The sequence below is a fragment of the Pygoscelis adeliae genome, unplaced genomic scaffold (assembly GCF_000699105.1).
Source record: "Pygoscelis adeliae isolate BGI_AS28 unplaced genomic scaffold, ASM69910v1 Scaffold402, whole genome shotgun sequence".
Classification (NCBI taxonomy): Eukaryota; Metazoa; Chordata; class Aves; order Sphenisciformes; family Spheniscidae; genus Pygoscelis; species Pygoscelis adeliae.
Window position 1 is genome coordinate 6844103 of NW_008824411.1, and position 25272 is coordinate 6869374.

At 55.3% G+C, this 25272-nt stretch overlaps 1 protein-coding gene across 1 annotated transcript in view; it reads right to left on the reverse strand.

Annotated features, from left to right (window-relative positions):
- The window catches only part of CACNA1E (calcium channel, voltage-dependent, R type, alpha 1E subunit), a 101400-nt gene that overhangs the window by 63761 nt on the left and 12367 nt on the right, over positions 1-25272 (reverse strand). The window contains exons 4-7 of the mRNA XM_009320728.1: positions 17335-17438; positions 16396-16548; positions 15904-16085; positions 851-954 (exon numbers count right to left, since the gene is read on the reverse strand). Of these exons, the coding sequence (XP_009319003.1) occupies positions 851-954; positions 15904-16085; positions 16396-16548; positions 17335-17438 (543 nt within the window). The remainder of the gene's footprint in view (positions 1-850; positions 955-15903; positions 16086-16395; positions 16549-17334; positions 17439-25272) is intronic.

Sequence of the window (25272 nt, forward strand, 5' to 3'; positions counted from 1 at the left end):
TTTGCCATGAGGGGCAATTAGGAAAAAAATTACCTGCTGCTGGGCACGGGGTCCCCACTGCCACCTGCAGCAAGGGCAGAGGAGCCCACATCCCACTTCCAGTGTAGGAGAGGGCATGCTCTCCCCATGCACCAACCCCTGCCAGCAGCTGAGGTTGTGTGGATGCAACCACAGTTCATTGTCATGGAGACAAGAAGCCTTTTTCTCTCCAAACCCAGCTTAATAGCTTGGATTAAAACCTCCTTTCCCCTAGGAAGAGCAGAACAGGGGCAGTTTCGTTGTCCCTATGTCCCCGGCTTGTCCACATGCACTCCAGGCACCCCTACTCTCACCACTGTGCATCCCCCAACTGGCGCCAGGCACATCCTCCCAGCCACGGCCCGCACAGCATGGAGGTGCCCTGCATCGCTCCCACGCATGCCCCAAACCCATCCCAACCCATGTCCACCACAGTCCATCAGCCAGCAAACGCGCACCCCACTACAAACGCATCCTAGACTCAAGCACGTTTCCATACGGCTCCCTCACGTCTCTCCCCTCCAGCAGGTCCCAAGCAGCCAGAAGATTGACACTGACCATTTCTTGCAGGTAACCAAACCCGTGAGCTCTTCAGCAAGGCAAAACAATGAGAAAGCATCTTCAACGCTGCCCCTTTCCTGGCTCCTCAGGGAGTGAAGGAGGTAAGCAGAGCCAGGGAGTGATCCCTCACTGTGGGGCAGGCAGGCATGGAGGGGACGGGGGGAACCAGCTACTGGGATCCTGGGGGGCACAGCAGTACTGGGTGCCAACCTTGGGTCTAAGAGGCAGGGGACAGGCACGGCCTGGAGGAGAAGGATGGCATCTCGCTTACCCTGACAGCACTCCCAGGACAAGGTTGAGGACAAAGAAGGATCCAATGATGATGAGGGGGATGAAGTACAACCAGTTCCAGGTGGCTCCTAAGGCATCATTGGTCTGGAGGGGAAAAGAAAAAACATGTGTGACGTTATGTTCAACACGAGCACCCGGGGCAGAGGGAGGGTGCGTTAGCTCAGGCGCGGTGGCGATTCTCCCTCCAGGCTGACCACGCGAGGCTCCTCGAGGTGTCGTGGCCACGTCTGCCAAGCCTGGATGGGCACCAGGCAGCTGCCTGTGCAGGCAGGTATGCCCAGATGGGGGCTCCCAGCCAGCAGTGCCCTGATGCCCCTCTGCATCCTACCACAGCCATGCTCTCCTCCACAGTCTCCAGCCCTCATTGGGCAGGACCACTCTCCTCTGCCTCCTCCTACCATCCCTGCAGGGACACAAGGGCTGCAAGACAATGGTATAGTTGGAGGTGCAGGGCCCTGCGGCCTGAAATCGGGGTGCTGAGGGCACAGGGGCCACCCTGAGTGTGCTCCCCCCGGCAGCTTGATTTGGTGTTCGCCTGCACATCCCACCGAGACAGGGCAAAGCAGCCTCGCAGCAGCAGTGCCTGCTGAGCATGGTGCAGGTTAAGAGGGAAAGATTTGTAAGGTGCCTTAGGGCCAGTGAAGCTGGCAGCTAAAGAAGAGACAGAAGATGCTTGTCCTTCCATGCACGGGGGAAAGGGGCTGGTGCGGACAAGCCCCACACCTTCAAATGGGCGTTTTGCTGACGGCATCATTGCTAATACCTTGCAGACACCCTCCTGCCCCAGGTGCGTTACCCCAACCCCAAGGAGCTGAGAGCGGAGGGTCACTCTAACCGCAGGGCAAAGCCCAACAGCTAAAAAGGCTGCTGGCAAGCCTGCTCTACATCTCCAGACATCTATTCACTGAGGCTTTTAATAAAGCAGTGCCCCTCTGTACCTCACAGCCGCTTCCCAGGCCCCATTTGTCCTCCGGTGTCAGGCACAGCGCACATGACACCGGGCTGGAGGGTGATGTGGCAGAACGTGACTGTCTGGGGGAGGTGGTATCAATCTTGTTGCAATGAAAGACTCTTTCTCTTTTATATCTCTTCCCCCCTCTCCCCATGCTAATTAAGCCCTCATCTTTGTCTGAGTCATTGGCACCACGTCTCCCAGTCGGCCAGTGCAGGAGCCGAGACAAGGCTCTGAAAGGGGAGAAGTGCATCTCTGAGGGGGAGGGAAAGCCACCACACTGGAGTTTTCTTCCAGTGACCAAGGTGTCAGTGGGAACCTCAGCCGGGTGTCCCCACCACCCTGATGCTGAGCCCAAGGCAGGAAGGGCGGTGCTGGCACATCCCACTGCAGGCACCGACCACAGCACCGGGAGAGGGATGCTGTGGGCAGACCCCAGTGCTGAGGAGTGCCTGGCACACAGCAACAATAAGGACTTTGAGGTTGGGGACAGCATCTGGAAAGACTCACCACCCTCCTCCTTCGGCACCGGGGAAACCACGCGCGTCTTATCAAGGTCCTGCACCTTTCAAGAGCCCCAGTCCACCACCAGCCCCTTTCCTCAGGGCCATGGGAGAAGCGAGCGCAGGGAGGTGGGAATGATGCATGGGAATCCCGTATAGCACATGCTCACCACCACCCTCCAGAGACACCCAGGCTACCGCGCTCTGCTCTAACAGCACCATTTGCCATGGCATTAGTCTTCAAGGCATCATGGAACCCCTCAGCCCGAGCTTGGCTGGGCTTCAGCTCCCCAACAAGATGTCATTGGGTAACTGCCACCCGTGCCAGGATCACTCGCCTTTGAAACTGACTCCTGCCCCAAAACCATGGGCTTTCTCCAAGGTCCTTGGCACAGGGGATGCAGAACAGATGAGCTCTGTTCCTACAGGTGAAGAAGACATCTTCCCCCAGGGCTGGGCCACCACCACCCCTTCTTTGGCTTTCTGCCCTCCAGTGATGCGCAGCAGGAGATGGAGTGGGAGTAAGGGATGAGATGGAGCAGAGGGCAGTTTCCCTGGGGTTATCAGCCAGCGATACCAGTAGCAGTACCCAGACCACCTCTTCCCACTGCAGTTTGTGGACATGGCCAAAGCTGGTGGCACCAGGGACCCACATCTGGGAAAGCTGAGGCAGGGGCTCGGCAGGGCCCTGCCAGGACAGGCTGTCTGCGATCTCCACCTCTATGTGCATTTGTGTACCCAGCTCCCACGGGGGTGAAGGTAAAGGGGATTAGAGAGATTTTAGGGGGTTTTGGGGGTTACATGTCCAGCACTGCCAGCAGCCAGTGGCTCCAGGAGGGGCACTGCTGGGCAGGTGAGAGGTCATGGGGAGCTGTGGCCATGGACCCCACATACCCAAGGACACACCACTGACCACAGCAAGCTCAGGAATGGTCCGAGCCACCCAGGATGATGCCAGCAGGCTCAGGAACAGTCCTGCCCTGAGCAGCCACATGGGTCCCCTGGCTGGTGCCAGCTTTGACAGGACCCTCCAGCCCCAAGGTAAAATTTCCCAGGGCACATCCCAACTCTCCCTACAAAACCAGGAGCTGGTGATGCCCAGCCAGGCTGTGGCGGCTCCAGCCCATCATCTGGTACCTCATCTGGTACCTGCTCAGCCGCTTTGACTGCCAAAATTTGCCCTTTTATTCCCCAAGGAGCTGGAAGAGTTGCTCCAGTACCTTTGCAGCACCCAGGCTGCAGAGGGCCCAGCTCGGGGGACAAGGGGGCTTGTTTAGGAAACACAAGGGGCTTGGCATTTCACAGGCTCTGCATATTCCACTGCTTCTCTAGCCCGTGGTGGAGAGCATGACCACAAAGCATTCAGGGCAGCAGGACATCAGCACGGAGAACAACATGCGTGCATGCACGTGTGTGCATACACACGAGTGGATGTATTCCCATCTCTCCACTCCCAAAGCTGAAGCACATCTGTCCAGGAAATCAAAGGAACTGCAACACCTGGCTGCATTTGCCTGAGAGAGGATGCAGACTGCCAGGTTCTCACAGAATTGCTGAGTCCAGACCCCCTTGCATCATGCTATCTCCCCCAGACTTTGGTCAACTTTACCTTAAAAACTCACTATTCCCACTGGAAGGCTCCTCAAGCAGATTCTCTAACAGCTGCTCTAACTTTCAGCCTAAATTTATTTCTAGTCATTTTATATATCCCTCTGTTCTTTTACCAGCATTGGCCTTTGGCTGAAATACTGTTTCCCATCCTGATGTATTTATAGCTAGCTATCATGGCTATCCCCAGCCTCTGCTTTGCTAGCCAAAGCAAGCTTCCTCCAGTTCTCTCTTGTATGACTGGCTATCCCTCCCTATTTTATCTAGTAGCCCCTTCCCTGCTCCAGTCCAGGCTCAGTTCATCTTCCCTGGATGCAGAAGACCCGAGTAAGAGATCCTAATGCGTCCCACTCCACCCCTGCACGATGCTACCGAGACTTTGCCATCCTGCCTGCAAACCTCCTTGATCCTCCAGGGCATTGCTGGCCTAAGGTCACCCTGCGGTCACTCGTTCATCCCATCTTCCTCCACACTGCTACTTCCCAATCAGCAAGACCTGGGCTCCTAGGAGATATCTTTGCTGTTCCTCAACAAGCACATGGCTTTCCATTTCTCACTGCATCCCACATCTCTTCCTCCAGCCCTCAAACTTCTCCAGCTCGGGGTGGCAGCCTCTGTCCCCTCAGCTCCGGGAAGCTAGCCGACGCTGGAAGCAGGAAAGCCTGTAACTCATCCTCAAGGAGCCCTGCCAGTCGCCACCAGCCACTATGTCCCCTCAACACCACCCAGCGCCATCCCGGCACTGCTCACTTCCCTGCCAGCCTCGCAGAGCTCCTCTTCTCCTTCCCCTCTTCTCCGCTTCATTAACACTTTCCCATAGCAAAAGCTTTACTACAAAGAGCAGCTCTACACGTTTCCAGGTCTCTGATGCCAGGTTAGCCTGGTGTGACCTACCTTTGGCAAACCCATGATTCATTTTCCTCTTTTGCTTTCCAAATCTGTTCTGAAATGGCATGCAATCGAGGTCAGGCTTACAGTCCTATTCCTGCCTGCCTTACTTTTTTTCCTCTCCTCCCCCCGCTTTTAAATATAGGCATTGCATTCGCTATTCTCCAGTCAGATGGTGCCTCCCCCAACTCGACGGAGTTGTTAAAAATACTTGTTACCAGACCTGCCATTTCATGTGCCAGCTCCCTCCAAGAGCAGGGAGGGGAGAGAAGCCATCCCGAGCACCGGACTGATGGGCGCGATGGTCTCGGCACTTGGCTTCCACATCAGCTGTGCTCGTGGCCGTGTCCTCGTTCCCACTATCCAGGCTTTTTTATGGCCTCTGTCTTTGTGTTGACCAAAAGCCAGGGTGAAATATCCATCTCTGCCCAAATCTCCTCAGCCGTCACTTCACTGTGCCTTGCTTCCATCTGCAGAGGTGGGGAACCGCTTGCCACTCCTTTGAGCATCCTTCATGAGGTCCATGTCGGCATGACTTTTGGCAGCTCCCGCAGCACTTCCTAACTTCTTGGCACCAAGATGTAGTTGTCTTTACTGAGCAGCCCCTTTTCCCATCCCTTTGGGGCATCGTTTGTTCTTAATATCGCTCCATAGGTAGTGGTTCATCACCTTGGTCCACTGTACCTTCCCACAGGTTTTTTTTCCTTTGCTGAAGGTACCAGGAGGTCGTCATGTGCAGAAGTCAGGGTAGACACAAGGAGTTTAATCCCCAAATTGCATGAATGAGGTAACTCCTTTATTGAAGAAATTCCTTGCTCTTGCCCCAGCCTCGCAGCAATGCTCAGCTCCCTGTGCTGCAGACCAGGTCCCATCGCTCACCCAAGCCCTTTGGGAAACAAAGGAGCTGCCTGACGGCTGATCTTTGCTGCTTCTTCCCTTTCCTTTAAGACAACCACCTTTTCATTATGCACCCCACCACCCAGGCTCTCCCATGGCCACCAGACCAAGAAACACATTTGCTACTGCCCCCAGGCATACCCGAGACAACAACACAACCAACGTGATCTTGTCAGTGAAGACTCGGAAGCCACAGTTTCCCCAAGGCACTACATACCCAAGGGTGTTTCTCATGCCAAGGCATCGGTGGAGACCCCCAGCTGGAGCTGAACCACCACACTCACATCTTGGACACGACCCATCCTGCTGCCGGCAAAGCCTCCAAGCCTATAAACGACACCACCAAGGCGTGGGAGCAGGACCCTCGGGGGGTGATGGAGACGGCACGGCAGGTCCCCACCCAGTGAAGGAGCCCCCGCCGGCTCCCACTTCTCAACCTCTGGCACGAGGTTATTCTTTTGGCAGCTCTTGTGTTGTTGTTGGTTGTTTTTTTTTTTTTCAAAGGGCAGGAAAAGGCGCGGGGAGCTGCAAAAGCAGGTCTCACTCGGGGGGCCAGAAATCTAAAGAAATCTAAATATATACCCGAGTCGAATGCAAAGCACAAGCTCGCAGCCCACACGTACCCTCCCTCGGGCTGCACTCACATGGGAAACTTTAGGTTTTCTTTGCTGTAGGGGAAGGGGAGGGGGGAGGAACAACAAAAAAACCCACAAATTCAATCTCTCCTACCTAAAAATAAACAGAGAGCATGTTCTGCCTGTGCAGGGCACCTTTAATGGCCGCTCATTGCCCACCAGCTCAGGGAGGGGAACTGGGGACAGGCTGACCAAAGCTCTGGGCACCCATCTCATTCAGGGAGCAGCAGGACACGGGGAGCTGCTGGACTTCATTCACACAGCAATCCACCCTTATTGATTCTCTGTTGTCTAGTAACATGGCTCAGCTCCCACTTCAGGCTTTCCCAGTAGAGGAGGGGAGCTTTCTGCCCCTTCCCCAGCAGGAGACGCGTCCTGGAGACCTCCATGACCAGCTCGGCCAACATCAACTGCCCGTGCTAATGCGTCGTAGGCAGCCAAGTCCCCTCTCAAAATCCATCCGCATTAGGAGAGAGCCTCTGTGGTTTCTGTTTTAATCCGGACCAAAACGGCACATCATTAGGTTGGGGTAATATACATTCATTACTGTAACCAACTGGCCATGACTTGCTCAGGGGATACGGCAGCGCTGCACTACAGGGGGTGGGCATGGAAATCCATGGGACCTCCAGTGGCACAGGTAGCCTCATCCTGCTCTCATCATGGTCTTCTGCCAGGGATCTCCCACCCCACAGAGAGCTCCCGTGGGGACCCACGGCTTTGCCTGCATTGCAGGCAGGCTTTAACGGGCAGGGATGGGGTGACCAAACTGTCCCAACCACCATGGCTGGGCAGGAGAGGTCTGTCTGTCCCCTTAGCGAGGGGGTTTAGGGATGATGGGGAAAGCCAGGATCTCAGGAGGCTTTGCCCTGGGCTCTGTGCCTGCCTTCCCCAGCACTTCCCAGGGGCTTGCTGCCCGGCGTGGGGGCAGAGCAGACCTGTCAGGACAGCGGGTGCGAAAACACCACAGCTTCCATGATTTGTACACCAAATCCTTGGCTTGGCAACTCCCGATCGTCTTTGCCTGGTGGTGACACCCACCATGCCCCTGCCATGGCTGATGCCATCCCCCAGCATCACCTCCACGGCCTCCGACCTGATCCTCCTTGCAAACCACGGCTGCATCCAGCTGAGAAACACATGCAGGCCAGCAGGAGCAGCCTCAAAATCTCCACGCACCAGCAAAAAAGGGAAAAAAAAAAATTAAAAAAATAACTTACAGCAGAATCCCTGGCCTAACCAGTTCCCTCAAGACCTTGACACCCGCTGCCGCTCTCCCCAGCGCAGTAACAGATCTCTTTCTTCCCTTTAATAGCGGTAATTTGATCTCCTGCATGCAGGGCCATGCTTCACTCCCTGCCAGCTCTGCCTGGTATCCATCAGCGACCCCAGCGCTGGACAAGATCTGAATGAAAATGCTTTGCCTTTCCAAATCAGGTTAATGAGGAAATTGGTACATTTCCTTTGCAGGGCCGGGTGCGGCCCGCAAGCGGGATGCATCCTGCCACGGCCGCACGCCGGGGTCTCCAGGCAGGGTGGGCACCTCCTGCACGATGCCCTGCCTGTAGTGCTGCCTTTCGCTGGCCCTGGGGTGCCCCGGGGTGCCAGGGGCAGGCAGGAGTCCCTGCAGAGGGGCCCAGAAAGCTCATCAAAGCCCACAGCGTGTGGGCATGCTTGTGTCTGTGCGTGTGCGGGGAAGGGGAAGAAGTGGGGAAATAGGAAAAAACCCAGAATATTTCATTTTTCTGTTTTCTAAATGGAATGCAAAAAATGCATTGCTAGAAGCGTTACTAAAAATCAAGTGCTTTCAAAACATTTGGTATGGGCACGGAGACCAATTATTGCTCTGTTCTTCTCTGATCCACCCAAAAATCACACCCAGATGCCCCAGCATCGATCCGCAGACCCTGACCCCACATGTACCGCCTCCTCTCCCCGCAGCCATCCCTTGCTGCGAACCCTGAGCTGCCCCCACCTCTGCTCCCAAACCCCCACCTCCCCCCTGCCTGGACCCCTCCTGCATCTTCCCCAGCCCCAGACGACAGCACCCCCTTAGCTGCCCTGGCGGCAGGATGAACTTTTCCTGATGGAGTACTTGCAAAGCTCCGCAGCCTTCGTCAAACCCAGCACTTGGCTAAGGCAGCACTGGCGTTCCCAGCGCAGATCCTCAGTGTCGGGCTCGGACACATGCCAGTGCTGCTGCCTCTCCTGCTGGACCTGGAGCCTGCACGCTGCAGTGGGGCATGATATTCATCAGATCAGCTTTGGGGTTTTTTTTTTCAGTGGGGCTTGGTGATTGCCAGGCTGGATCCCTGCTTTGTTTCGAGCATGCTGCAAGCCCAGAGAGGCAGCTCAGGTCCCGCAATACATTTCCTAAATGCAGGAACATCCCCAGCTGCGATGCTCTGGGGCAACAGACCCACATGCAACAGACCTTGCTCGAGGACCCCAACTCACCCCAATAGCCCCGGTCCAGCCCCGATGCACAGCAGCACAGGGCTCCAGCACAGAGGCGTGGAAACAGCTCTGCAAAGCCTCACTGGCACAATTTTCAGCCCCAAATCGCTAATGAAATTAGAGACCCTGGGCTTAATGAAGATGAGCAGCGGGGGCCAGGCAGCACCGAGACCCCCTGCTACCTCCTCTCCTTGAGCCTGGAGTTGTTGGGCAGTGCCAGAGCATCGGTGCTGGAGCATCGGTGCCTCCGCCGGCCCCTCGGCTCCCCCACTCCTGCCGGCAGACGGTCTAGGAGCGAGACTTTCCTGCGCGGGCAGGGAGGAGGCTGTGGGCAGGGAGCTTTTGACAGAACATGCCTGCAAAGCTGGGGATCCAGCAGACACAGTTTGTTTCTTGCTGTGTCATTTCAGCGCACACACAGAGGGAAAAGGGGAAAAAAAAAAGGCAGGAACATTTGGCAAGCTGGTGAAGGTCTGGCTTTGCTGAGTGTGGAAAAAGAGCCGTTTCTTCCAAAGGGAGAAGAGGGTAAAGCAGGCTGTCTGCTGCACACGTGCCCATCGGGGATGGGCTCCAGCACCCATGGCTAGCAGTACATGAGCTGCCGGCTCGGGCACCAACAGAAGTCATTTGGGGAAGAACAGATCGTCTTGTTAAGTTAGGAAGGTTTTAAAGCTTCGGGGTGGAATTTGAAATCTCCTCTCTGAAGTCCTCACAAACTTAATTGCATTTAAAACAGCATTTAACGTTTCAGAGGAAGAAGCAGGAAGGGGCTCCGTCTTGCAGTGCCACAAGTGCTGCGGACTTTTTGGCAGCCCCCGTCCCCCCTCAGCACACAGCACACCCTGCTTCACCCGCACAGCCAGGAGCCGCCAGGAATAGCTGCAGAGGCATTAAGATCTGTGCTTGCTACCGAGCTGCTAAGAGCACTGGGTGTTGATTAAATTTTCATACCTCTCTGACAGGATATTTTTTTGTGTTGCGTTTTAATTTAAAACACACAAGAAGGGACTCCTTTTCCCTTTGCAAGCATTCCAGCTCGAGAGCCTGGCGATGTCCGAGGGCACAGAGCCTAAAAAGCCACGTGGTTTCCCTCTTTCGCCATCCCTCCCATCTCCTCCGCTTTCCAACCTCTCTCCCTCCTCCTCCTCCTCTGCCCAGAGATCATCTCTAGCCAGCGCCACTCCTTGCTGGGAGCCACCGTTACCCATCACACTCCCAGCTTCACCCTCCACAGGGCCCGAAGGAGCAACAGGGCAAGCTCAGCCCCCAGCTGCAGGACCACTGCTGTACTGAGCTCCTCCAGTGTGTGCTCTGCCCACCTCCGTGGTGTCAGGGCAGGTGCTGTTTTGGGGGGATCTTTGCACCACCAGCCCTTGCTGCAGAGTCCCTATGACCCCTGACACGTGGCTGGCACCACTGTAGCCCTCACCTTGGGAGCAGGGACCCCAGGGGACAGGCACTGATGTCCAAAGGAGCTGCAACAGCTCCCGGAAGCACCAGGGCTCAGGGAGGTTTCCAAGCTCAGCTCCAAGTCCAAGCAAACCCCAACAGGATCAAACTCCTCTCTGGTCAAGTCATTAATTTCACTGGCCCCTGGCTGTCCCACATAAAGACAGGCACTGCCCTCGCTCTCCGAAAGGCAAGAGAAACACACACAGACCTGCACGATGCTCAGGTCCCGCTCACACTGTTCTCACGTAGGTGCTTCGGGGAGAGCAGCTGAGTGCTGAGCATCCCAAGGGATGACCATGACACCCTGGGAATTTATGCCAACAAGTGAAGAGCAATTTTGTACACACACACACACGCACATGGAAAAATGACTGCTTTGAAACAGATTCCTCCTCTGAGCCCCTCCAAGGCCGCTTGACTAGTGCAGCCGGGGACCTGGCAGGGAGCAGGACAGCCGAGCCTTGCACTCATCTCTGATCTGTGTGCTCCAGCACGGCCAGTGATTTAAGACACCTCCCTTTCCCAGCACCCCAAATCAGGGCTGCCTGAACAGTCCCTGTTTCAAAAAGGATGAATGTTTCACCACATTTGAAAACCAGGCTCCAGCAGAAGATCTCAGGTTTGGTGCTTCACGGTCAAAACAAGCCCAAGCCAGCTTTTCAAAATCCAGCCCTGCACTCAGCAGCATGAAACCCCGACCTGTGCATGTGGTGAGATTCATCTCAGCCCTTTTGCACCCCACATTTAGAGGAGATCCCAAACACTGGGGTGGTACTGGTCTTCAGCGCTCCCGCAGGGTGGGCTCCCCTTGCACCCTCCTGGCCGCAGCGCGTCGGGCATGCTGGAAGCACATGGCAGTTGAGTCACGCTCGCTGCAAACCCCTTTCCTTGCAGCAGCTCGCGTTTTACAGCCGCTCTTGCAGAGTCTGTGCTGCCAGGCTCTGCATGCACGGCTTGCGCTTCGCACCTAACGAGCGTGTTTGCAACCGCCTGGGCTGCTTGCAGGCGGCTGTTCAGCTTTGCACGAGGCTAAAAGACCTGCACACCCCATCTCCTCTGAGGCTATGGCACACAGATCTGCCCACAACCACTGCGTTTTGGTAGGTATTTTGGAAGCTGCCAAGGACTTGATTCTCTTTCCCCCAGCAAACGCTCTCCTCCTGCTGCAAAAGCACCCAGAAGGCTCTCCGCACTCAGCCCTGGCATCTCCTAAGGCTCCCTGTACCTTTTTGCCCTCCTGCTTCCCTACAGTCCCAATCCCTTGTGCCACGAGAGGCCTTTTGGATTTATAGCAAGAAACTGTGGCCAGCTAGCTCCTGTTAGGCCTTGCCATGCATTTTTAATTAGCAGTATGGATGCTCTTCCAGTGCTGCTTTAATGTGTGTGCTTAGGAGGCAAATGTTTTTACCCATCGCTGCTAATAGCCGTGGCCCTGTGCAAACTCAAGTCAGCTCTTTGCATGGCCCAGCTGCAGCTTGGTTATCACTGCCGTGCAGGCTCTCCTGCCTGTCTGGTGGTTGCCCCGACTCTCGGTAATTTACTGGAGCCACAACATTAGAATCAGGAGTTCAACCTGACGGCCAGATCCATGCAGAGAAACAGGCTTTCCCCACGCAGCAGGCTCTGGTTCTCTGCACTGGCTGTGCTGTCCCTGTGAAGCACTCGGAGCCTCTCCCGGTGCAAGCAGAGGGTGCCCGGGGCCACAGCCGGACACGTGTCCATGCTTGTACCTGTGGCCCCTTGCAACCACATGCAACCTCAGCAACCGCTCGCAACTGCAACCACTTGCACCTCACGGCAGCCTCAGACCCTGTGAGCAATGCCAGCAGGATGAGCAGGCAGCCCTGGCTCCTCTGCCTGCATCTGTCTCGCATTGCTCCCACAGCTATAAACAGCAGCTTTCTCCGTGCACTTGTGTTGTTGTTTGTCCTACACTAACCTAACACTAATGCCCAACTGGGGGCTGCAGTTCCTGTGCCACGTGGCTGGTGTTACCAGCTCCGGAGAGCACAGAGCAGTGCTCCGGGCAAGGGACCCAGCCGGGACAGGCAGGGCTGACCCCAGTCCCTGCAGAGCCCACCAGGCCAGCCCACAGCCCCAGCACATGCTTGCCACGGGTGTTTTTCTTCCCATCTCAGCTCCTGGCAGCGTGGGGGAAGAGGAGAGTGGCAGCTCCCAGCAAGCCAGGCTCCTCCTCGCTACCTGCAGGCGCAGCGGCTGAGCGCTTCCAAATGGGAAAGCAAATAAACAATCTCAGTGAATAAATACAGTCTCTCAAGTCGGCGTTTCAGAGGAAATAACGATTTCAGACTCCTCTCCTGTTTGCTCTCCGGGATCGGGGGAGCCGGGCTGAGCATCTGAAGCCACCAGCACCACCGATCGCCTGTGCCGTGCCTGCCCGTGGCACGCACCGGCAGCCCCTCACCACACAGCCAACCCCTCCCAGACCATTGCTGTTTAATGACAAAACTGCAACCCGGCCCCTGCCCCATGCCGGCACGCCGGTAGAGGCAGAGAAGTAGGACAGCGAGCCTCTTTGCCAGCATTATTTTTCCCTCTGGTCCCTACAGAAATCAGGTTTGGCCTCGAGCCAGCCCAGGGAAGGGGCATCTGCTCCAGTATAAGAAGAAAAGCAAAATACTCCTTAGCCTCTGTTTTGGACCACAGAGACAGCCAGAGGAACCACAAAGCTGAAACTCCCCTCTAAAAGAAATTAAAGAAGTCCTTCAGGCTCCCAGGACGGGAGCTGGAAAAGCCATAACACTCCACAATTTGAGGGTTTTTCTTTTTTTTTTTTTAACCCATACTGTGATTTCTACCTAGCAAGAGAGCATTTGACGCAGGCAGGGCTGATGAAAACAAGGCAAAAGGCAAGCACATCCATGAAATAACACATGTGGAAAGTACCATGGGGCCGATTAGCTTTTCGTGATGCTATCTACAAATTCCAGGAGCCACTCTTCTAGACCCTGTAAAATTGTGGAAAAATGGATCTTAAAATCACGATACAGTTACACAGGGGAATACTATAGTAAGCAATTTCTTTGAGAGATTGCTAAAGTGGTTTTCCTGCGATCCCCCTCTCCTCCGCAGCTTTAACCTGCAAGGACACAGCCTCCCATTGCTTTACTCCGGTGGGAAAGCAGAGTCCCCCGCCAATCCCCCCAAACCTGGGGCATGTGCTGGGCAAGGTCCGGGCAAGGTCCACACTGGTTAGCAGTGGGAGCCTGCTCTGGTTTGCTCCTCCAAGTGATGAAGATGACGGCAGAGCATCCCAGTGGCTTTCCACCCCACCCATCCCTCCTCCAGCATCCCCTGGGGACCTCATCCCTGATGTGTATGACTCATTTTTCTATTTAAAAAAAGGCAAAAGCCCATTTTGCTGCCTCCAAGCAGCAAAAGGACCGAGCACCCATAACCTAGAGGCACCCTGTGAGACAGCCCCTGTCCCTGGGGAGGGTGGGAGTCACAGCCCGAGAGTGCTGGGAACAGTGTCTGTCCCTCGACGCCTCCCAAAGTGAATCAGCAGTGTTTTACTATACCAAGGCCCAAATCCTCATTCAATTAAAAGCCACGGAAGGTTCCTAATCCTTTCCATTATAGATAAGTAATAGCTGGTTCTTTGCAGAGGAGCAGGAAAGGGAGGCACCTTACGGTCCCAGCCATCAGGGACACCGTGACAGAGCACGTCTGCCCGGCATTGCAACTGGTGCTGGGAAAAGCATTCGGATACGAGGGCTGTGGCTCCCCAAGTGACCCAGAGAGCCCCTGATTTAGCAGCTATGGTGGTAAACAGGGGATCCCGTGGGTAGGTACTGCGAAGCGTGGTTATCAGTGCTCCCAGCAGCATCTCCCACTCTTACCCCCCAGTAAGATCCAGATGGTGGATCAGCAAATCCCAGATATCAAATGGATCAGCTCCAGCCTTCCCAGTAAGGACACCCTAAATGGCAGGAGACCAGACTTTCTCGGGAACTGCCGGTACAAACCCATGAGGTCGATCAGACCATAAATTGCCCATCCGTGTAGCTCACCGGCTCCTCGCACACGGCAACTGGGGCTCTAGCATGGGGAGCGCTGCTTCTAATTGCTGCAGGCGCTGAAGGACGGGGACGAGGGCACATGAGGAGCGCCGATGGAAGCAGCCGTGGCTTTTGCAGAGAGCCGGTCATTAATGCAAGAAACAAGGTGCAGGGCAGGTCGCTGGTGCCAGGCATGGGCAGTGCTGGGCACGCACGGGCTGCGGCACAGCAGTGTGAGCAGGCAGCAGCTGCGCAGCCACGATAAAGGCAGGGGAACCACACCGCCAGGCAGGAAAATTCACCTTTCCTACAATACTCAATTATGCCTGGGCAATAGGTGCTGCAGTCAAGTCTCTAATCTCATTGATACGCCAGAAGCAGCCAAGAAATGGTCTTTTTTCGGTCTAAACTCCCAAGTGGTTCAATCCTGCCTAATTCCCCCGTCAAAGCAGCAAGATCCAGACACTGCCATCTCCTTTAGGAAGAAGAAAACCAAATCCTCGTGGCAAGGTCAAGCCCTTGCCACCAACTCTCCCCTTTCTACCCCAGCCTGGGTTTCATGATCCATCTGCCCGCGCACTCCATCCTGCACCCCCAGAAGGACCCTGGGAGAGACTGAGCAGGAGGGGGACCCCAATGCTGGCAGCACAGTGCCTTTGCCTGGGGTTAAAAACCAGCCTTTCTGCTCATGACGAAGTAACTATTGAAGCATGTTTCCCCATCACAAGCCATCCAATTTGCATCCCGCAGAGCAATACCACTCTGCAAATCTCCAGGCTTTATAGGAACCAGGGTATAAAAACATTCCCAGTGCAACGATGCCAAAATTGATGCTGAAATTAGGCTGGGAACAGAACTGGCACGGTTGCTTCTCACCCATAAACTAAAATGTACGTATATGGCCAATCACCCACAACAACATTGCACTCTGTGATCACCTGTAGCTTTTTTTTCCTGCTTCCAGCTTTGCCCACAGTTCGCTCGCTGCGTACCCCAAGAGCTCAGGCATCAGCAACTTCAAGCGTCTGCAAACCACAGGAACCCAGCACAGCTTCATCAGCACCGACAGACGTTTGCAGCACGAATACCAAAGGTCTCACATCCCTGTCAGACACTGAAACACTGCCCCTGCCCCTGCCCCAGGGAGGGGGTCCGAGACCACCGAAGGGGCTTCCCAAGGCTGCCACGGGGATGCAGGCACATCCACCACCTGGTCCACAGGGAGAGCAGATGCACAGTGCCCAGAAACCATGTCCACTCTTACAGAGCTGCCCTAGGGAGCACAGGAGGAGGAGGAGGGAAGGAAGAATGCCTCCCCGCTCCCCAGGGACAGCCTGGCTGCTTGCTGCAGCCCATGCCCACAAGGTTTTGCTCTCTGCAACGGGTTGCACAACCAGCCCAGAGATGGGGGCCAAAGCCCTTAGAGCTCCCTTTGCCCAGAGACATGTAACACACACCTCTTTATTCCCCATCTCCTGCCCAAATGGGATGGACTGACCCCATCTCCATCACAAAGGAAACTCAGCATCTCACAAGTTCCCAGGACACAGAAATCCTGTCTGTGGCTCCCCATCCCCATCTCCAGCTGCCCAAAGAGACCCCAGAGCAGTGCTACTCACATTGTACAGGACTGTGGTCCACCCTTCCATGGTGATACACTGGAAGACAGTCAACACAGCAAAGAGGATGTTGTCAAACTGCGTGATCCCATCGTTGGGACCAATCCACTCTCGGCACTCGTAGCCTGGGGGGCAACCCTGGACCCCACACGGATGGGGGGGGTCCAGCTCCTCTAGTTCACCTGCAAGCACACAGCAGAGAGCCAAAGGAGGCAGAGATAAGAGAGAGGCAGGGGACAGACAAGGGGAAGAGCCTAAACACAGACGGGCTTGGGGCAGAGCAGGGGACCCTGCTGGGACTAGCCCTGGCTGCACGCAAACTGCTCCCGTAAGAAACTGAGACATCCTGAACGCAACTGGGTGATGCCTGGTGTGCACAAAGCAAAATGCAGGATCTTCTCAGCCCTGGGCTTCCCACAATACCAACATGCACTTGCCCTGGCTGTTTTCCACCTGTGGGATGTGGCGCAGGTGCAGAGCCCTTCTCCCCACCTGAATTGTTTGTGTAGCAGGCTCGGTGCAGCTTCCCACTGTAAAACTCCAGGCCAATGATGGCAAACATGAGGATAGCGAAAAAGAGCAGCAAGCCAATCTGGAGGAGAGGCACCATGGCCTTCATGATGGATTTCAGCACAATCTGCAGGCCTGGGAGAAGAAAGAAAGAGCACAGCTCAGCACAGTAATGCAAGCCCCCTGCCTGGGGCACGTCCATCCCACCACTGGCAAGAGGAGAACAGTGAGCAGAGAGGATGGACAGTCATCAGACAGATGCAAGAGGCCAGCACAGCCTGGAGGATCTCTTTAGGCAGCTGAGGACCACGGAGGAAAGCACCATCCTAGGGGGAGCAGGGAGGGCCAGGCTGCAGAGCAAGGTTCCAGGAGGGCTGGTTTCTGGATCTGGTCCCCCTTCTGGTGTCCTGCCTGTCCTTGTCCCATCCGGACTTGGTGGGACATGACCCATGCAGCTCTGTCCCCCTCACTGCCCCCAGGGCACAGATCCAGCACACCGCCCAGCCGGTGCCCAGGGCAGGAGGGGCAGGAGGACCAGAGCTTGCAGCAGCCTAGTTTCTTTATTTATCCCCGTGCCGGCAGATGAAATCTTGCAAAACCCCCAAAATTTCCCCTGAATAAACCTCAGTCCTAAAAGGATCCACCCACCGCCTTCTGGCCAGGGAAGCGGAGCTGCTGGCGGGCCCCGGCAGCTGCCGAGCCCAGCCTGTGCCAACACAGAGCAGGCTGGGTGGGGGGAAATGCCACCCGGGGACAACAAATGCTGCTATCCTAGAGTTCCCACTACATGGGGAGGTTTGTCCCCCTCTTCCCTGATTTCACCCCATGTCTCTGAGGTGGCACGAGGACCCCTCTCACTCTGAAGGACGTCAGGGATGGATGCGGACACCCCGGGAGGAGGACTAGGAGCATCCAACTTACTGGGAATGCCCGAGACAAGCTTCAGAGGTCTGAGCACGCGCACAGCCCGCAGCGTCCGCAGGTCCACGTGGGTGTTGAAGTGCGTCCCAGCTGTGGCGAGGATGCTGCGGGCAGACAGAGAGAGAGCAGAGTTACCCTGGGCAGTGCCCTCGGCCACCCCGGTGCCAAAAGCCATGTTCTCACTCCAGGCCAGGGGGAGCCGTGAGGAGCACCATGTCCCTGGGCAGATACAGAGATTCAAAACCTCCCAAAACCCACATGCCAGCAAGCCCCGTTTGATACTGGCACCAAAGCTCATGAGCCACTCTGGCCAGTCATAGCCACCCAGGGGCCAGCCAGCCCTGGCAGCCCCCCATCGATGCCCCCTGTGTACCAGGATGGCTGGGGACAGCCCCACACCGCAGTGCTGGTCATCACCCATGCCATGCAGTAACGCTGCAGATGTAGTGCTCATCACAGCTGCATGGGTTTAAACTCTCTTCCAGGCAGGTGGCACATGGACCACAGACGGTGCCCCAGAGATGGGGGTTGCTCCCCTGATGGTCACCCATGCTCCCCTGGCAGCACCACCAGCCATCAGCTGCTCCGGCTTTTTCCACACATGGAGCTTCCTTAAAGTCCCACCTCTGGGACTGCCAAGAAGGAGCAGAGAACCTCACATGCATTCAAAAATCTATAGTAATGAAAGTTTGATGACCTTGGAAGGCAACCGGCAGGCACAGGAAAGACTCCAGAGGTTTTCTTTTAAAACACGAAGATTTTTGCAAGCCCATCTCTGGAAAATAAATTGGGGCAGAAGGGAGTGGGTGCACACTGAGTCCAGCAGTGGAAATACTTGGGGCCCCTGTACCTGCTGGTGGGACGGGGATGCTGCGGCTCAGGGATGCTGGCAGAGCCGCGGGAGCACATATGGCAGTGCCAGAGTTCATGGCCTCCTCTCCCATCCGGGCTTGGTCCCTGAGGCGCTGGATGAGGAGGAGGAGGAGGGAGGGAGGGCTGTAGTGGAGGAGCAGGGGATGGGAGAGGAGGGGATGGGGAGGAGAGCAGGACAGAGGGAGGCAGCAACCTCAGGGCTGTTTGCAGTAATCCAAAAACCGAGGGAAATTGGGTCATTGTTCCACTAATTCATCTAATTACAGGCCAGAGCAGCTCTCTGGCGAGCTGAGCAATTAGCATTCTTTCTCTCCCCCTCTCCCCGAGGTATGGCAGGTACCAACCTGCCCCTCCAGAAAGGCAGCTGGGTTTCCTAGGATACCCCGACAGCAGAAATGCTCTCACATCAGTAAACCAGGTTGTTTCAACTCCTTTTCCTAGCCTCCTCTTCCTCCCTTTCCAGGCACAAGGGGTCAGCTGCAAAATCCATCCCAGCAGCAGCCGGGATGCATCACCCCAGCATCGCCCACAACTCCCCGTGTATCAGGCTGCTTACCCTCGATATATATGAGGACCTTTTACCCTTGATGGCACGTTCCCTTTCCCCCGTGCCCCAGCCCGTGACCAGCCCCTGCTACCCACGGGGCTGATGGGAGAGCAGAAAAGGGACACTTAATTAAGTCAGAAGCACCCAGAGGCTAGGGAGAGCTGCGTTGTTAAACTGGTTGTAAGATCAAAATCAATAAATATGATAAAGCACTGCCACTCGGCAGCACGTGGGAGAGAGAAGAGCACGGGTGCTTTCATCTCTTTCATGCAATCTGCCAGCGAAAGCAGAGTAACCCAGTACTCCCCAAAACACCGGTGTAGAGGACATGCTGTGCCCAACGCCGCGCTGGAGACCCTGAGACCCTCCTTCAGCTTTTGCTCCTCACATCCCAACACCTGGTGTCCAACCAGCCTCCCAAAGGGACAGGGAAAAGGTATTTGCAGCCCCTGCACCGACTCCAGCTGAGGCTGAGCATCTGCAGAAGGCCATGGATGCTCCTGGGCTGGACATGGGCTCCAGCCCTTCTCCTGAGGGCTCACTGATGTAAGCCCAGCTGGAAAGCTCCTGGCAGCAGAGTGGGATTGACAGCTCTCTCCTACCACCACGGAGCAGCACGAGCCGTGGTCCTGCACAGCCGCATGGAACGATGGAGGTGGAGCCATCACTGCTCCCAGCCCCACCGCACATCATCTCCCTGGGGCAGGTCCATCACCTGAGGCACCCCTGGACCGGCGCGGCAGAGGGGAGCAGAGCGCCCTGGCTGCAAAGTCCTCTGCTAACCCAGATTTGTTTGAAGGGCTCAGGAGCCGTCGCACTGAGCCTTCAGGCAAGGTTCAGGCGATTTCAGGGCACTACTTCCCCGTGCTCTAAATTAGCTGCTAAGAATGGGACTCCTCTGTGGCAAGGTGACATGCTCCTTGTCCTCGCTGGGGGACAAGGGACATCACGAGCTCTTTCGGAAGGGGGTTTGGACAGATCACCAGAGTGAGGTGGTTGCAGTGCAGACGTGTCTCCCGACCGTCAACAGAAAGATGACCCACCGCTACGAAATAGGTGCCTGCGCATCCTTTTGCAGGCACAGCCAGCGTCTCCCGGCAAGGGTGGATGCACTAGGAGCACATGCTGCTGGAGCTGCTCCTGGCAAACCCATCCATCCCAGAGCACCGAGGCACCCCAGAGCCTCCGAGCAAGGTCTGAGCAGCCCTGGGCCATTTTTAGACCAATTGAGGTGGCTGGAAAAAGCTAAGCAAGCTTCCAGGCACACGAGCCTGGCTTCTGCCTGCTTTTCCCAAGCCCTTCAGTGGCTCTAAGTAACAAACATCCCCTCTCCCCGACAGCCAGGCTTCGCTAGTACACACAGACACCACCACCACGTTACCGCTAATAATAAATACAACGCTCAAAACACACCTTCCTGCTCTGGACTTCAGCATCTCACCTGTTAATTGCTTATTAACCTTCTAAGCATGCCTTTTTTTTTTTTTCTTCTCCAGAGGGCCACCCATATCACCCAGCACAACCCATTTCCAATTTATTTATTGACACACATTAGGGTTTCTTATAGCTCCTCGGGATGCACAGCACAGAGACGGGACTCGGGCTGTGACAGACCTTTGTGCTGACACAGGGTGGCTGCTCCGGTATCTGTAGAACAATTTAAACCCTTTTCAAACACTTACAATATCCACGTCTGATGTGCTAATAATTATTCTTTATTTTTAGGCAAGGACCCAAACTAAAATTACATCTCACCATCCAAGTTATTTGAAAAAGCTGCCAGATTGGGCTATAAAAATCGCAATGATCTCATGCTTTTCATCATATGTACTGGAGAAAAAAAGAAGAAAAAAAAATGAAGGCGTTTTTATAGGTCACCCAGGCAAAGGGGTTAGTTTTACTTCTTCAGAGGAAAGGGGGAAGAGACTTCAGGTGGAGAAAAGAGCAGAGAGGAGCTATTGGAAGAATGCAAATGAGAGAGGAGGCAGGATGGGAAATATATGCTAATCCCCAAAGTATAATTGAATAGTGAGCAATCACCGGCAGACAAAAACATGTTTTCAGCGGGGAAAAAAAAAAAAAAAATCCAATGCTTTGTGTTTGCAGCCATGATGATTATTTTATTTTATTTATTTACAGGCTGCGGGGGGAAGGGGGAGCTCCTGCTGGGCCCGCCGCACCTGCAGGCTTTGGGGCTGGCTGCCGGCAGAGTGATACTTAGCCCTCGGGCACCGCTCCAGCTCACAGCAGCTGAGCAAAGCGCACGCCCTCGCCTCCAACTGAAGACCCACACCTATGGATTTCTCTTCTCGGGAGGGGGAAGGGAAAAAGAAAAAAAAAAAAAAAAAGAATAATCACATTTAAAATTACTCTCTGCTCTTTGGGACTTAGAATAAACCACGAGCAATGCTCAGTGACCCTGCCCACACAAAGCCTTTTTAGTAGCACAGAGCCAGCACCAAATTCAGGCACTATCACACACTACAGCACTCACCGTGCCTCCGCTGCCCATGCCAGGGGCTGCGCATCGCACCCACTCCCATCCCCATCATCCCATCAGGAGCGGCACCAGCAGCCCTGAAGCCTCAGCCCTTGGTGATGACACACACAGCTCGGGGCATGCCACAAAGGGCTTTGCACCGGGGAGCCCAAGCAAAGGCTGAACCCCAAATAATCAGATCAACCCTCGATTCATCCCCTCACCCCAAACTGAGCATCCCTCGACCACTTCCATCAGGGACCGCTGCAGAGGCACATGCAGACAAGCCGCCCCAGCAAAGGGCAGCTCCAGGGTGTGCTGGGTGGAGGGAGGGATCGTCTGAGACAGACTAATCTCAGCTCAAAATCTGGGGCAGGGAGGGTGCTGGCTGGCTGGCTGACATGCAAATTAATATTTATAATTAAGTGGAAAGGCCTCTGAAGGCCTGCACTGCCACCTGACTCTATGAGGGAGACTACTTCATAATTAATACACTGGTCAAACGGCTCAGGGAAAGTAAGTTACCTGATGAATTTACCCCATTCTTGCCCTTTTCTGCTGGTGAATCAATCCCTCCCCTCTCTGCAGACAGCGTCACGAGTAGCAGGCTGGACTCTAGGCTCTTTGGTCCAAACCCTGCTCGAGGCAGGGCCAGCGGGATCGGGTTGCCCACCCTGAGGATGCCCCAGCAGAGCACAGTGCTCCTGCTTTGGCGATGCCAGGAGACAGGAACACCAGGCCCAAGTCCTGCCCTCGGCACAGTTCAGAGCAACCTCAAAGCCTCCATCATCTCCACTTGCTCTTTCCAGGTTTCAGGGCCATGACACAAGTGGATTGCACTGCTGCAAAGCTGCTGATCCCATCTTTCCTGGCAGCTTTGAAAGCCCTGAGCTGGGCACCAATGACTCCCTGCAAGGTGTGATGAGGGCGAACACAAAATCTGCCTTCACCAGCCTTCGATCTGGGGGACAAAATGATCCCCCAAGGCCACCTCTTCCTGGAGAAGCCCCCAGGATTTGGCACACAATGGAGCATCCCCTCTGCAAGCCCACCCTGTGGCCTCCCTCCAGCCCCTGCGACGCCTGTCAGCGGATGCAGGATTTCGCAGGGGGAGGAGATGCTGGTGAAACTGTTTGCACAAATAGGACCTGGTGGAAACCTGAAGTCATTGCCAGGAGGCTGGAGAGCTGGCCCTGCAAAGACAAATACAGCACACGCGACCGCATAGCATGGCAGGAGTTGGCTGAACTCATGCCAAAGGAGAGGTCCAACACCCCAGGGATATTCACCCAAGCTTGGGTGATACCACCTCCCCACATGAGGATGTGGTGGAAAATAACCCCTTTCCCCTTCCCTCAAGCCAGGCTTTTACTCTGCAACTCCTCTCCCAGAGCGAGGTCCATGGCAGTGCAAAGAAATGGTGCACAGGGACTTTGCAGCTTGGCCCAAGGCTTTACCCCCCAGGAGGACGAGGGCTTCACCCCAGCCCGGGAGCTCTGCACCCAGCAATGCGGAGCAGGGGTATTGGGGCTGTGGAAGGAGCCGCTGGGGACTGCATGGGGCAGAGGGGTGCCTGGGAGGGGAGGCGATGCCCCCGGGGACCGGCAGCCACGTGGGAGGGACTGACTCACTCCACCGCGGAGGGGCTGCGGGAAACGAACCGCCGGGGAAGAGAAGCCGGGAAGGATCAGGCGAAGCACGTGAGCTGCACGTGGGCTGGATCCTGTGCGGCGGGAAGGCAGGATGCCTGTCTCCCCCAAAGTCAGAGCTGTGGGGGTCTGCCTGCCCGGGGGTCACCCCACATCCCTCCACCACCCGTCCCCAGCAGCGCAAAGCCTTTTCTCTCATCACCCACCCCGTCCCCTCATCGGGCCAGGGAAACGGCACTGCCCTTTGTACGAGGTGTCGATGTCAGGCACGTCCTGTCACCGTGGCATATGGCACATGAATCATTCACAAAGCTAGGGAATTAATTATTCATCCAAACGAAAGACCAAATGCTTTACTAATTGTCCTGGAAGGAAAGAGCTGGGAAGGGGGTGGGAGATGGGGCAGACATCAGGTTGGAGACTGGGTGCAGGAAAAAGAAGGGAAGAAGAAAAAAAGTCTTGTCTGGTACGATCAAAGCATTGCTCTGCTTTTGGACTTGGGTTCTCTCTTTACTGGTTTACCCTACAGGACAACACTCCCTGCAGGCTCCTGTAGAGTCCTTGCAGTGTACAGGCTCCAGCAGAATAATCCTGTTAGGACACTGCACTTGTGCTCCATGCCTCGTATCCACTCCCCCAAACTTCCTTGCCTGCAGGTGTCCTGTGCATGTTTTGGGGCTGACACCCCAAACCACAAGGAGATGCAGCATATGAATATTCCCACACAGAGCTTCAGCCAGCACCAGTTCAAGGACCCCCCCCCCACCCCCCACCAGCTAAGACACACAGAACTTGGGTTGCACAAGGTGCACTAAAATACCAGAGGGCAAAGCATCCTCGCCTCTGCCATGCGGGAGCTCAGGGCATTGCAAAAAGGGCACTGGGCATTTTCCAGGACAGTCATCCCAAAATCCAGGCAGCACCACAGTGAGCAATAAGCCAACCTGCCCTCCTTATCCCCATGCTCACGTCGCAACCTGGCAGCACAGAGGGAAGCAGTCTCCTAGGAACTGCTCTCTCCTGCTTCACCCCAGCCACGGCTGAAAATCAGGGCACGGGTGTGTACAGGATTTCACCGGGAGGCCAGAGGCTGGGCTCACAACTGCCACTTGCCTTTGCAGGGAGAGGACTTTGGTTTTCGGGCCAGCTGTCAGGGCTTGGAGAGCTGGGCTTTCCTCTGCCGGCATGGGCTGGTGCCCCTCCGGTCGGCTCTGGGTTTGCTAAGGGCACAGCAGGCACTGCCAGCGATCGTTCATTCCTGCCTTCCCTTGGCCACACTCCACTCCACAAAATCCCTTAATGAAAACTACAGTGCCCAAGGGCTTCACAAAAGGCATCCAGGTGTAGCAGCTGTTATTAAACCCTCCAAAAAACCCTGATGCCAGCTCTTCCTTTTAGTGACCCCAGTGTATTTATCCTGGGTTTTCAGCAGCTGCTTCCCTGGCTCCTGAGCAGCACAACTTCACAAACAAGGGCCTTTTGATTTCCATTTTGATTTTTTCCTGTTGTTAGAAGTGTTCCCCCACCCCTTCACCTTTCACATAAGGTGTTATTGTATTATTGCTGCAACTGCTATAAAAAAGCCACTGTGGTGCTATGATGCTCAGGCATTGGAGTGTGTGAAGCACACACCCACCTGGATATTTTCAGAGGGAGTTTAACCCTTCTTTTCCCACAAGCTCCTTCAAATAAGGTGTAGGACAAGGCGGGATGGTGTAAGGTCTATTCTCTATTTGTTACACTAACGGCACCCGGGGAGCAGGGAGCTGATGCTCCAGTTTCTGATGGCTGAAGTTCCTTCAATGTGTCCCTCTTGGAACCACCGATTAAGAGGTCGCCAAGGTCCCGCTGCCCCTTCTGACCATTTCTGAGCAGTTTTCCCCTTTTTGGTCCAGGACATACTGCATCAAGCAGGTCACGAGTCCAGCTTCAGCACCCAGCCAAGTCTGGTTCACGCATGGGCAAGGCGAGCATCCCCAAGCCCCAGGGGAAACACAGACGTTCCCCTCCCCAGCTCTGCCAGTATTTTATGCACGTTTTCAGAGAAAAATATTTTTAGCTGGGGGAGAACAGGCTGTTTTTTTCAGGCAGCGATGATGATTTGGAAACCACAGGTTATAAACAGAGCAGGTTTACAAATGTGACTATTAGTTCCCCAGTGGAAGCTTTAGCATCAGGGAGTTTTAGGTGGGCGTTGATTTCCACCGAGATGAAAAAATCTGGATTTATTGACATAAGAAGAAAACACCAGTTGAACCCAAGTCAGTGCCGTCCGTTCCTGCACAGGGTCCCAGGAGGCCATTCGCGGCAGCAGCCCCTCATTAGGCTAATTAACACCAGGGAGAGTGTGCCCAGGATATCCCGTGGCTCATGGAAACCCCAACGCTGCA